This window comes from Amphiura filiformis, chromosome 10, assembly GCF_039555335.1.
Source record: "Amphiura filiformis chromosome 10, Afil_fr2py, whole genome shotgun sequence".
Taxonomy (NCBI): Eukaryota; Metazoa; Echinodermata; class Ophiuroidea; order Amphilepidida; family Amphiuridae; genus Amphiura; species Amphiura filiformis.
Window position 1 is genome coordinate 17,045,945 of NC_092637.1, and position 14,357 is coordinate 17,060,301.

General features: G+C 37.8%; 1 protein-coding gene across 1 annotated transcript in view; it reads left to right on the forward strand.

Annotated features, from left to right (window-relative positions):
* Nucleotides 1-304: 304 nt before the first annotated feature.
* LOC140162576 (ceramide synthase 6-like) overlaps nt 305-14,357 on the forward strand; it is a 61,729-nt gene continuing 47,676 nt past the window's right edge. The window contains exon 1 of the mRNA XM_072185835.1: nt 305-582. Coding sequence (XP_072041936.1) covers nt 389-582 — 194 coding nt within the window. The 5' untranslated portion in view covers nt 305-388. The remainder of the gene's footprint in view (nt 583-14,357) is intronic.

Consider the following 14,357-nt stretch of genomic DNA (forward strand, 5'->3'; position numbering starts at 1 on the left):
GTTTCATTTTTGTATAATTATTTTAATGGGGGGGGGCTGTTTTTTTGTGTTCATATTTTGCAGGCCCTGTTTTTTGCGAATCAATTTTTTCAAAGAAAGAGCGCCATCATTTTAACGCCAGACTTTTTCATAATTGACAACTCTTTACCATAAGATATAAAAATATACATAACAGATAGGCATCATATGGCTGTTCGTACCCGGTAATATATAGCGTTTACAATATGCAAGCGAGTTTAAATTATAAAGCCCGTAAATTAGCTGGTGTCCATTGGTACACATTCATCATATGTTTTTGTTTGTAAATCGGTGAATGGAACGACTCAATAACGAGTACCCATTGACAACTTCACAAACAACATCAGGCTGCTGAAGGTCGCGACATCGTATGATCCGGCATACTGAATCAACCATGGCAGGTGGGATAACTTGGTTTTGGAATGAGCGTTTTTGGTTGCCTTCAAATGTTACTTGGGCCGATCTGAGAAGCTCGGATGGAGCAGTGTATCCACAACTTGAAGATTTTGGTGTAATTCTACCGATTTCCTTAATTTTACTCATCATCCGACTCATTTTTGAAAGGTAGGCGTGTGTCATCTTCATCTTCAATTTCATCATTTCTCATGATCGTGATGATCATCTCGTTTAAAAATTTTCCTTTCACCATCTTGGGCAGGTTTATGAATCGTAAGAGGGGTTAAATCTTTGTATTATGTTTTTATTTGAAATATTGCGACGATTTGTAGAATTGAGGATTATGCAAAATAAAAAAGGAGGCATCACTATCAGCATTTATCATCATCATCATCATGCATGATTATGTCACGCATGTGTATGCACCGACAAAAATCATCCGATCAACGGGGATTTATTGCATGAGCATGATTTCAGTGATCGTTTAGGCCACTACACGTCAATGAACAGTCAATTTTGAGTTTCCCGTCACAAAATTTCTGAAAACAAGTGAGGTAACTTTTTCATTATTCATTATTTTTCTGTCTTTCATTATGTGACCAACATGCATGTAAAGTGTGTTGTTAATTTGCCGCTCACGAAGATGGATGTTTAGGCTATTGAAACTTGATGTTGAGTTTAGCGTCCCATTATTATCAGCTCATTAAATAATGAGGCAACTATTTCATTATTCATTATTTTTAAGGTTTCATTATCAGCGGCCTTTTACCAATGCTTATGCGCTTTTGTTCATTCTAATTTGGTATCGCCAGTCGAATATGTCACAAACACACAAACATAATTTATAAAAATTGTATAATTATCTTGCTTTTTGTTTTTCAAGTTTTAAAACAAACTAAATGTATTCAGAAGTATACCATGTCAGTCTTCTTCACTCCAATTTGAACTAACCTCTCCGTATACATTTGAGGATAGGGGGAAATGGGGGGTTGACTCATTAATGCAAAAATAACAATCATGCAGAACATTATGAAATGACTTTCCTTGGCCTTATAAACCGTTGCAATTTTGCATTAACCATGTTCACTGACAATTGAACTGCAGGGCCGTAGCTAGACCATTTTCTCAGGGGGGTGTGGAGAAATAATTTTTACTGGTACTGGCTTTTTATTAAAATTATAATTTTATGAGTCGAGAACCGGGAGTGTCGATACTGTCGACGAATATATACATTCGTCTCAGGCATGTCAGGTTAACGGTCCAGGATCAGCCTTTCCACTGATCTTCTTAAAAGCTTTTACAAGGATAAGTGCGCGCGAAGCTTGCAAAAAATTTGCGATTTCAGCTGACAATATTATTATTGACTAGTATTGTGTCCTATAGCCTAAAACGGGCCAAATGAAGACCAAATTAGCCTCATGATTATTAGGCCCAAGTTAACTTTAAAAAAATAACATGTATTAATTGTAGGCCTATATCATGTATCGTCCGGACAAATTTACTATTCAAAAGTATACATTGCTGTGTACGTAAAATGGACTAGTATTGACTAGTATTGTGTCCTATAGCCTAAAACGGGCCAAATGAAGACCAAATTAGCCTCATGATTATTAGGCCCAAGTTAACTTTAAAAAGATAACATGTATTAATTGTAGGCCTATATCATGTATCGTCCGGACAAATTTACTATTCAAAAGTATACATTGCTGTGTACGTAAAATTGCAATTGCAAAGGCTTTCTCAACACTAAAACGTGGAGGCCCCAGGCTTTTCCCCAAAGCCCCTACCCCTATACATGTGTATGCATGGCATGAAGCTTGAAGAAAGTGTTTGAATGTGTTAATAAAATTTGAGAGTTGCGAACCAGAAAGCAAGAAATACCTAGAGAAAGACATATTTATTTGCAAACTAAACCTACATTGTAAAGTAAGGGTGTGAGTGAGTCCCGGGAATTTGAGTCCCGCCCGAGAATCCTATTACCCGGGCAGGAAATTCCCTGCCCGGGTACCCGAAATTAAAAAAAAAAAAGTTATTTATTTTTTCGGTTTTGTAGTGTCCCTGGACCTAGACCTAAATGCTAGGATCATTCATGGTTGACCTAAAAAGAAATTTTGCATGATGTTTTGTGTTTTAATAAGAAAATTGATATTTTGTATTCATATCATACTCTATCAATGATATCAAAATGCATTCAAATCCATTATCTTCGCGCTTACTTCAAATCAATACAAATAACTGCAACTTTTAAATTGGGGTATTTTTCTTTCAAAACACTGAGCACTGTATTGTCAATATTGAACAAAATTGGACAAATGGGGTATCAAAATGCGCGTTTCAAATAAATCATCCTTCTTTTTATGTTGAAATATTGTGAAAACCATTAGTTCTGAATCTATAGGCGTATTTATAACAGCTGAGTTACTTTTTGTGCAGACTTTATATGCAGGCTGTGGTGCGGTGATGGGACGCACGCAGGCTGCGACAAATTTTATTTTTTAGCTTGCCCGATCGGGCAGGCAATAGTCAAAAATTGGTTGCCCGAAATTGCCCGAAAATTACCCATATTCCGGCAACAATTGTCAGCAAAGTCACATCATGCAGTGCATGTAACTCGTAGTTGTAAGTCGTCGAATTCGGCAGTTTCATTCTTGCGAAAAGCCAATACTTTCTCGGTTAAGTTGATACATAAATGAGTATTCATGAAACCACTATAAAAATAAACATTTCATATGCATTCAATACTGTTTGTTTCTTGTGGAAAAAATGTGCATTTTATGTGAAATTTTGTACGTATTTTGCCAACCACTAACACGTCTCAATCTCGATGTACATGCAAATACATGGCCAGCTAATGTCATTGACGTCATAAAAACTCATTATATATGCACGAAACAGTTTCTATAATTGGCTAAACTATAGTTTACTACCAATACGTCACTAACGTCATTTCATTAGCATATATGTCTGGTATGGATATGAGTGCTACATGTAGCATCGGAAAAATTTGAGGGCCGTTTCAAGAAGTTTTCTACTTGGTTTTGACTGTTTTTCACTTCCGTGAACACGCCAGATTGGACAGAAATACTCCGTTTTGCATCTTCAAGCTTCAATTGGTTTTAATTTAGTCTTGCCCGATCGGGCACAGCTCTTCAGAGTTTTAGTTGCCCGACAAAAAAATTGATTGCCCCGGGCTATCGGACAGGCGATTTGTCGCGGCCTGGACGCACGTGTATATTTTGTAAATCTTGCAAGATCATTTGCCTAAATATTTGGTACCGTACATTTAAAGAAAACGGATGAATAGATCATGGCCCACATCAACTAATACTAAACACACCTAGCCCCAACATCATTGTAGGCCAAATAGGGCAGATATAATTATGACCAACTAATTGTGGTTGGTTTTTACCCCATCTCTCTCACATGATGTGAGAGCCAATCTCATACTCTCAGTCTCTCACCCTCTCTCATTTCTCTCCCTTTCTCTCTCTCTTTCTCCCTTTCTTCTCTCGCTTTTTCCTTTTTTTAAGGGATTGGTGGGGGGGGGGTCACTCCATGACGATGGCCCTTCATGACTGTTGCATGTGATTAGAGACTGACCGATCTGATCGGTAGCTTCCGAATCGCCCCGATTATTAGCTTATCGGTAGTGATCTGCATCGGCCGATTTTTCCTTCATCCGCCGATGTAATGCACCGATCACCCAATATCATGAAAGTAATTGTTGAAGCTTAACAAGTATTCATTTATTGGTATATATTTCTTCGAAATAAACTAGTTAAATCAAGCGAAATTTAGCAAAAGAACAAGCTTTGTAGGCGATAAACCTATAATCATACCGTTCAAGTCAGTGTGAGTTTTGCACACAGCCCGTAGCTCTCTCCAATCTGACATGCACGTGTTTAACCCGGAAGCACAGCACTGTGACCCGGAATTAAGTCGTAAACACAATATTAAAATGGGGCGATCGATCGAATGATTCGACGGAACTCGGACATCAGGGGGAAAAGGTAAATTGAACTGATAATAATCATGGTCAAATTAAGTATTTTAAATGAATACGGGAGTGTGTTTTTTGTGCTCAGAGCGTACATAATTATATGGTAATACTTTGCGTATCGTACATGTACAAGTACCCTTTCAACATACGGGTGAAATTTACTCACAGCGATGGCAGCCATTGTTTACAATTGGGGAATTGGTAATCGGTGATCGGTGATCGAATCGGCAGATCAAAGAGGGAATTGATCGGTCAATCGGCCGATTCAGATAAGGACCTGATCGGTCAGACACTACATGTGATACCACCAGTATACTCGATCATCAGTGTAGATAGTCATGATGGTTTCAACAGATTTGGGAGCATTCCTGTTCATGTGTTACATGATTGACCGTTTGACGTGAGTCGTACAGTTTACGACTCATGTGACCACGGAGGGTGACTACTGACTAATTTATTGTATCAACTGATCAATGTTCATGCATGCATGGCATGTGGAAATTTTAATGTATAATATTCACAAGCCATTTATAATTAATAAACCCTAACACCAGGGGCATCAATCAATTCTGAAAAGTGGGGGTGGGGGTGGGGCACAGTGGCGGATCTAGAGCAGTCGGGGGGCAACTTGATTCTTGAGGAAGATAAAAAAAGGAAAAAGGCCACAAAGCAGCCATTGTGCAGTGGGCTGCCTAAGAGGTGATGTGCCTCCCCCTTATAGTAAGTCCTTCAAATCACACTTTTGTGCTAGATTTGACTATCAGCAAAGTGGGAAGTGTGTAAATTCGGTTAAGGTGTGAAATATAATTTTTTAAATATTGCCCTAATTATAGCAGATTTTGACAAAAAACAAAAACACTGAATCTTAGGATTTTTTGGGGGTACTGACTGCTGAGCACATTGAAAGTATTTAAAGTGTTTAATTTAAAGGTTCGTAACCCGATCGACAACATCATCCCCCCTATCTCACAATAGATCGTACACATGTATTTTTCTCATTACTACATGTTATTATATCCTGAAATTTGACGCTCCAAGTCGATGTATTTCCAGAGAATTCATGCAAAAACTGCCGTTTTAGAGGCTACCATTTGCAAATTCTTCGGACTTCAGAGTAGGCTATTAATATGAACGAAATCGTAATAAATCAGTTTCCTCAACAGCTAGTTCGGTTTCGCATCATTAAGAACAAACATTGTTTGTTTGGAAAGAGTGAACCATATTCACTGTTGAAGAGACTTGACTCAAAGATTGTATCATAGTAGCTTCTAAAATTCCCGCTGAGATTACAGTTGACTCTGTGGCTCAATTGGTTAGGCACCAGGTTCATAAATGCCAGGTCCTGAGGTCCGGGTTTAATCTCTGACGGTGGCTATAGTTTCTTTTCCATTTTGATATTTTGATTCCAAACCGTTTTAATTCATTTGAACATTGGAAGGGGAAATATGTTTTGTTTGCTATTTTTTTCTGAATCGGTACTGCAGAGTGCAAACAAGTAAAAACTAAAACAAGTTTTCCGTTCAAGTTGTTCAACATACGTCCATGGCAAGAAAAAGTGGGCAATTCAGGAAGCTCATTGCCTGGAAATGTTTGGTTTTTGACCAAAAAAATAAATATTTTAAATATAAAAAATATACCGTACTAGAGAGTGCCCCGGTTATGCCACCCCTTCAAAACTGGTTGGGGGAGGGCTGGTATAAAAATGTCACAACTCTGTATGAACGTGTAATGGTAGTCAATGCAACCATGCACACACTGTCGCACACAGCACAACAGGAATTACGGCACATGTTGTTGTTTGTTTGTCCAAAATGCAGTTCATGCATACAAGGTATTGGATGGCATATTTTGCTATTTATTCACATTTACGCTGAGAATGCTCTTGTTTTTTCACAAAACTGCATAAAGGGACAATATTTGATATTGTATTATAAGTTTTAAAGATAATCCACCAAAACCAATAGGGTTGTAAACCCCCCTTTAATGAGATAATCAGAAATATGAGTTTTTGGTTGCATGATATATAATTTACACCCACTTAGCATGCAAATATCAAATAAATTTGGTTTTGCTTTAAGATTATAGATACAAAATTGTAATTTGGTGGTGATTTTCCCCCATTTTTTTAAAATACGGTACCAACTAGTAATGATTGTAGCACTTGGCTTTAGGTCTAAGGACTCTCCAAAAAAAAGAAGAAATATTTAAATAATTTTTTTTTTTAATTTGGAATTTTTTTTGGGAATTTATAAAAATTTGAAACTCCGAATAAATTTGGAAAACGAGCATCTCTGCATTAAAATAATAGTACATGGAAACCTATGAAGAAAAAAGAAAATGTCTGAATTAGTCAAAACTAAAGCAATCATGATGGGGAATGTTTCCCTTCCCCCTTCTGAAATCTAGATGGATAATAAAACAAAGCAAACTTGGGGAATGCAACTTATTTTACTGTAGAACTGTACGCTTTGAACCGGGGTACTCAGTACAAAACCATACGGGGACGTACCGCAAACATGGGTAGCATTTTCTGCCTTCTGGTATATCAATGACCCCTTTTTCAAAGCCGTATTTTGGTATATGAATGGGGGTTTTTTTCAAATTTTTTTCGAAAAACAGCCCAATTTTTCCTTAATCTAGCCAAAATATTCAAAATTTTCCCAAAATTGGGAAAATTTGTAAAAACTAAGACAATTTTGGTTAAATTCGGCCGAAAATTTTGACTTTTGGTATATCAATGGGTCCAAATTTCTTGAAAAATCAGTATATTTATGGGTCCACTTCCAAAATCTCAGCGGCACGTCCCTACCAAACCAAACTTTGAATTTGCACACGATTAGACAGTTTTTAGACACAATCTAGGTTAGAGTTAGAAGCTATCGTCACTAGGACCAGCTGACATCTTTTGCAACACATGTTTGAAAATATTCTGTTGATGTGTAAATTTGGACGAAAGTTGTAATTTAATATGCTGATGAGTCAACTTTATCTTTTAAAATGTAATTGAAGTGCAATTTTTACACCATTTAAATACTGAATGTGTTCATTGGCTTATTAAGTATTCTGCTTCGTCGATTGGGCTATTCCAGAAATTAAAGGCACCCCCTAAAGAAGACATGGGATTCCCAAATTTTTTCACAGTTTTTTGCTCTGGGAATTCCCCCAAAAAATGGTCATGGGAAGACATGGGAATTCCCAAGAAAAAGACGCCTTTTTATTTTAGGCTTGGGAATTCCCAAAAATTTGCCTGTCTTCTTTAGGGACGCTGGGAATTCTTAATTTGAGCAATTGCTATATCATTTTATTGTCAAAATGAGAAGTCCCAATTTTTTTTGGATAACATTTTGGTCTGGGAATTCCCAAAAATTTATGGTACAAACTTGCATGTCTTCTTTAGGGCGGATACCATTAATTTCTGGAATAGCCCTAGGCTATATTTTAGACACCTTCAGACTCTAGCTTGGCATCATGTTTGCATGGGAAGCTGTCGGTGAACAAATAATTACAAATTTGAATTTCAAAGCTAGACTTCACAAGCAAAATTTATTATGTTCTGTGGACCATGTCACCTGTGTTGTGTAATGTATACATGCAGTCAATCTACAAATAAAGCTCACTGTGTGATTACATGGCTGCATGATAATTAGGTTTCCAGACTTTATGGAATATGAAAATCATCAAATGGAATCTACAGAATATGAGATTCTGAAGATGCTGATGATGATGGTAATATTTGTTGCGAATAACTGCCGGTGGTGATAAAAATAATGATATGGATTTAATTTTAAAATATAATGATTTGAATTATGAATATTTTAAAATAACATTGATAAAATTAAAAATAATAATAATGATATTTAATAATTTACCTCCAGGTGAATAATTAGCAATATTTTCTCCCGCATATCCCATACAGAATGTCATGTACATTTGTACTTGGTGCTTCCTTGATTCCCTACGCTTTCCAAGTCTCATGGTCATGCATATTTTAGAGGTTAATGACTGCACATCAGTTGAGGGTAGTGGTGAAAAATCTAAACATTTTGCTTAACCGAGGAATATCCTGAGGTTAAATACATGGCGAAAATTGCATTTTATGTGAAGCTGAAGGATATTCTGAGGTCCAAAAAAATTGTTACGATTTTTCGCAATACCCGAAAAATAGCTGATATAATGCATCATCACCTTTTAATTTGTTTGATTCCATCTGTATTTAATTATCATATTTCTTTAAAAAAACAAAATACAATTTTATTTAACTTCGCCTTTCATTTTCCCTTTTACAAATCGAAAAGCCCCTAAAAAAACAGTCATATTTAAGGTTAAAAAACATAAAATTGGGGGAACAGGCTTGTGTGCCCCCTCAGTCAAAAAATCCTGTGCATGGCCGCACGCCACTGCAGGTTTTTGGCTTAGGCACCAGACTATGAGGGGTAAACCCCCTTCGAGTAGTACCACAAAGAGATAGTGACCTTTAATTTGTTCTCAACTATTAACTTATATAGAAGTTTACATAAAAAAGCATTTCAAATTTTTGAAAAATAAAAAAAATAAAATAAAATTAGGACTTATCCCAGAAATTGAGGCAGGAGGGGGGGGGAACCAAAAAAATTATATACAGCCTTATGTGGATAGTTCTCGAACCACAAAGCTGGATCCTGGGGCTTGAACCAGCTTGGGCGATTTGTTAAAGAAATTACAATATCCCCTTTCACATGTTTCAGACCGAAATTTGTATGGATTTTTTTGTTGGACTTTGAACTGAGGAATTCAAATTGACCTGTACTGAGTGTTAAGTAGGATTAGTCATGAACCTCTTGAAGAAAATTATGAAAATATTGCAGCAAAGCTATGAGAATCAAAGGTCAGCTTTGAATGAAGGAGAATGTGGGCTGAGAAACTTGTACATTACCTGGCTAATGACCTAGTATGAAAATAGCCAATGGTGGTGCCAGGATTTTTTTTGGGCTGTGAGGGGGGTATTGGGGGAGCAAGTGAATTTCAGGGGGCAAGATCAACCAATTTTGCACAAAATTGCATCGAAAAATGAAAATATGAAAATATTGCTGAGAGGTGATGAATGAAGGAGAATGTGGGCTGAGAAACTTGTACATTACCTGGCTAATGACATACCGTAGTATAATAATTGCCAGTGGTGGTGCCAGGATTTTTTTGGCTGTGAAGGGGGGGTATTGGGGGAGCAAGTGAATTTCAGTGGGCAAGATCAACCAATTTTGCGCAAAATTGCATCGAAAAATGGAAATTGTTGTAATTCTGGGAGGGGGCAAGAAAAATATTTTTTTGGGGCTGCCTTTTCTTGCCCCCCTACAAGGTCAAATGTCATGTAAGCCTTGCCTACATCTCCATCCCCAGGCTAGTTTCTCAAAAATACAATAAATGATTCACCCACACCGAGGTCAAACACCATTTTGTACTGTGTATGCAAGTTTGTGGATTATGCCATTAGGGGGTGTATCTATACAGTGATCGGTGATGGTGATTACGGTCATTCTTGATTTTGTAAAATAGAATGTTTGCAAAATCTCCTGGTATGCACCCAGGGTTTGTGTGCTTGCACTCTACTGAAAGGGAAAGGTACCTCCCCTGCAGCACAATGTGATTGTCAGAGGGTGTAGTTGTAAACAAACCATTATTAACAGGTTGTGAGGCAGGCCAGCAATATGGGTCAGATACGGAGAAGATATCTGACGCTTCCCACAATGCATTTTTTCCATTTCAATTTTCAGTACTGATTTGCTATCTAGTGCAGCATGAGCACATGATTACAAAATTATTTTTATTACTTGATTATCGGCCCATGTTTAGCTAGGCTATTCTCAACATGAAAACAACTTGTACAATAAACATTGTAGTCCTGATTGTCATTTGATGTAAATGAGGTGATGCGTCCTGTTGCAAAGGATTCTGGGAAGGGTAAAATATATCTTTTCTGGGTCAGATTTGATCAACCCACTGAGCTCAAGAGTTCAGCACAGTGTATTATGGCACAAAATGTTCTCCATACAGGTAAAAGTAGTATTTGCAAATCTGCCTCACTTTTAATGAAATTTGCTATGGGGGCTGTGCAATAATTATGAACCCTGGTGGAAGGGGGGGGGGGAGGGGCAAGAAATTTATGGCGAGCCAAAAAAGGGGGGGAATTTTGGCAAGCTGAGAGGGGAGGGCAAGCGATTTTTGGCACACATTCATGGGGCACATTCTAAATAAAGCACTCTAAACAGGCTTATGAAAACAGTACCCTACTGTTTAATATGTAAATTTTCCACTCGCAACATGTATCTAGATTATTATTTTTAAAGGTTTGCAAATTGGGATCCCAACAATTTGACAGGTGCAAATCGGAAGGGGGGGGGGGGTAAAGATTGTGGGCTGAGAAGGGGGGGCAAGCAATTTTTGGCAAGCCGTTTGAAAATTTTACCCCCAGGGGGCACAAAATTATTGCATAGCCCCTTAAATTGTCGTGCATGTGAAGATTTCATGCGTTGCAGTACTGGTAATTAGATGGTGTTGATGCTGATTTTGTTCAACTTCTGGTAAACATGGTAAATCCCTAAATAAACACCTGTTATGTTATGATATGAACTATTATGGGGGAGGGCTTCTTATATTCATGGAGCTGTTTGCATAAATGTAGGCACCGGAGTTTTGCGCGGTTCGCGCAAAAGCGCACATTTTCGCGCAATTGGGTGTCCAAAGCGCATTTTGGGTTCCATCGAGAATGTTCACGATTTTGACCCATCGATAAGCTTAAAGTTAAAACTTACGATTTTATGCCCCAAATCGGCAGCATTTACAAGAAAATTCACGCAATATTGGTTCTAACTTCACTTATGTACATCAAAATACAAATAACGATCATTAAACCAAGCATAATGTGGGGAAATTTGCCCTTGCTTTCGACATTTCGATCGACGATTTGTGATGGTCGCCATCTTTATTTTTTATTTTTTCCAGAAACTGGAAATGAACCGGAAGTCGTTCGTAATTGATTGACATGCCATCGTTTTACCGATGTTTTTTCGTGTTTTGCATTGATAACAGGGGATCACGCATTTTAGCGCATTTTGACCTATTTTTTGGCGCATTTTCGCGCATTTTGAAAAGTGGCCAGCGCATTTTGCCGTTTTAAATCGCGCGAAACTCCGGTGCCTAGCATAAATGTGTTTCTTTGTTTCATATCATCATGGGCTTTGCCCTTTTGATGTGTGCAACCCGTGCAATTATGTGTAAAGGACCATTCAAATAACAAAACTGCAAATACATGCATGCTTACAGTGATTTTCCAAATAGGCTTACAATGGTGTACAGCTAATTGAAACTGAATAAAATAAACCGTAAATTATTCAGAGATAATATCATGAAATTTAATACTGCTAAAATTTCATGCTAGAGACAAGGCAACATTATTTTTAATGTGCCTCCACTTACATTTTAAATATACATGAATGAGGCCTGCATTCAAAGTAACCTGCTAAATTGATTGTAGTATAATGAGTGAATGATGTTTTGGTAAATATTACTCGTCATCAATTGATTAACATCATTATTATTTAAAATAAGATACCATTGTCTATTTGTCTATACAATTGGGAGAATTCATAATGCCATCAATTTAAAAAGTGACGCATGATAATTGATTTTCTAGATATACGATAATCATAATGATTTTGAAACATGTATGCAAATCAATGAGCATGTGCTGTAACACTACATCCATATTCATCAGGGGGATAGACACAAAAAATGCCCCCCCTAAAATCTGCAACTTAGAGAGAGTAGGGGGGGGGGGCAGAGAGAGAGAGAGAGAGAAGGTGCAGGCGCATAGCCAACATTGTGAGTCCATCAGTATCGTCCCTATTTTACCTTCCCCATTTTCTTTTCTCTCTCCCTCTCCTCCCTTTCCCTTTTCTTTTTCCCTCCCTTTCCCTTCTCTGTTCCCTCTCCTTTCACTTTCCCTTCCATGCTTCTCTTTCTCCCTCACCTCTCCCTTCTCTTCTCTTTCTCCCTCTCCTTTCCCTTCTTCCTCTCTTTTCTCCCCTTCTCGTCCCCATTTTGCCACTTCTCCGTCCCCATTTAAGGTCTCGGAGTCTGCCCCCCTGCTGGCTACTCTACTGAGAAGGGGAGGGGGGGCAGAGAGAGAGAAGATTCGGAGGTTGAAGTTCTGAATAAAATATAATCCATCTCAAATAACTAGGTGGTGCCCTGGACATCATGGGCCACAGTCCTGTGTCAGGTCAGGTGCCTTATCCAGAGCATATACTTGTACCCTAGGCCTATTCTTATTTGCCATTTAGAGGCTTTAATTTTACCAAAATTTAACGGTTTTAACTGGAATTCTGCTATAAATTTATAGCCTAGACGGCCTAGGCATTTTTAGGCCATCCAAGTTCGCAATCGCAGGACAGGTGGAAGGAATGCTGTTTAAACCATTGAATCCAACCGTTGTCAAACTCAACATACTAGGTGTGTTTAGACGGTAGCCTACTTTTGAATGTACCTACATGCGAGTGCGTTTAGACGGGCACTACATACAAGTTTACATTTGAATGTAGTTACAAGCGACTTTACAAGCGATCGTCTGAACAAGCCTACCGTATTCGTTCCAATAAGCGTCCATCCAGGGTATTGAAGTGACTGATAGACGTTGATACAGTGAAATAGCTTACTTATAGCTTGCAATACGTTTACTGCATCAGAAAAGCTAGAATGTCTTGGGACCCTATTATAATGTAGGTTAATTTGTCTCTAATAAACGGCCCTTACGAAAAAATTAGGTAAACCAGGTAAAAAGTAAGCACCCACCCAAAATGACTTTGTAAAGCGCCCTGGGTGCTTAATGGAATGAATACGGTACTTGTAAAGTTGTATTGCATATCCCATTGCCACCTGATTCCATGGTCAGTATGCATGATTGATGGCAGCCCTATTCCAGTTTGTCTTTTAAATTTAATTAATTAAGAACTAGGGAGGGACCACTTTCAAATTATGGAGAGAAAAATGATTATCATTATATATTATTAATCTGAAATTAATTTCAGTAGTTGGCAGTTCCAGTGGTAACGATATCAAGCTAGGGAAGCTATCTTCCTCTTCCCAGAATCCTTTGCAACAGAACGCATCACCTCATTATATCTAATGACACTCCTATTACTTTATACAGGTTCCCTTTGTTTTCATGAGACTGGCTAAACATGGGTTGATAGTCAAGAAATGAACATATTTTGCAAGATCTGGATACATCATACATGTGCTCTGTTCATTGTGATACTTTTTGTCACTATCGACCCAATAAGCTGCACTGGAAAGCAAATCAGTACAGAAAATTGAAATGGAAGAAATGTATTATGGGAATTGTAAGGTATATTCTCTTATATCATGCTTGAAGATCAGTTTTGGTAACAGATAGATCAATTTATATTGGAGGGAGAGTTTGTGATTTTGGTTTTGGGGAAGTGCATGATTGTGAGGATTCTGAAAACTGCCCCTGAAAATATTCCAAATTTGATGAAAAACAGACCCCAGAATACACCATACATTGATTCGCGCACTTAAAGTTCATTGCGCAGAGCGTACATGCACACGTAAAAGGAAGGTTTGTTGGCAAGCTTGCAGCACAACCGTGAATCAAAGAATAAATTGAACATTGTTGAATTTGAGATTCAGACAAGAAGTTTCGACAAAACTGAGATTTTGGTATGAAAATGTAGCTGGCAACACCTTCTGTGTAACAGCCATAAAATCTTAACTCCGCTAGATCGTATATTCACATAATACACAATTTAAATATCAGACCCACTGAATGTGTCGGAGGAACAACATCGCAACTCCTGGAGTTTCATAGAGTTTGCATTACAGTTGTAGCTCTACACAGGGTCTTTTTACTTCTGCACTCAGCACAACAAAGTGGAGTTTTTCTCAAAAT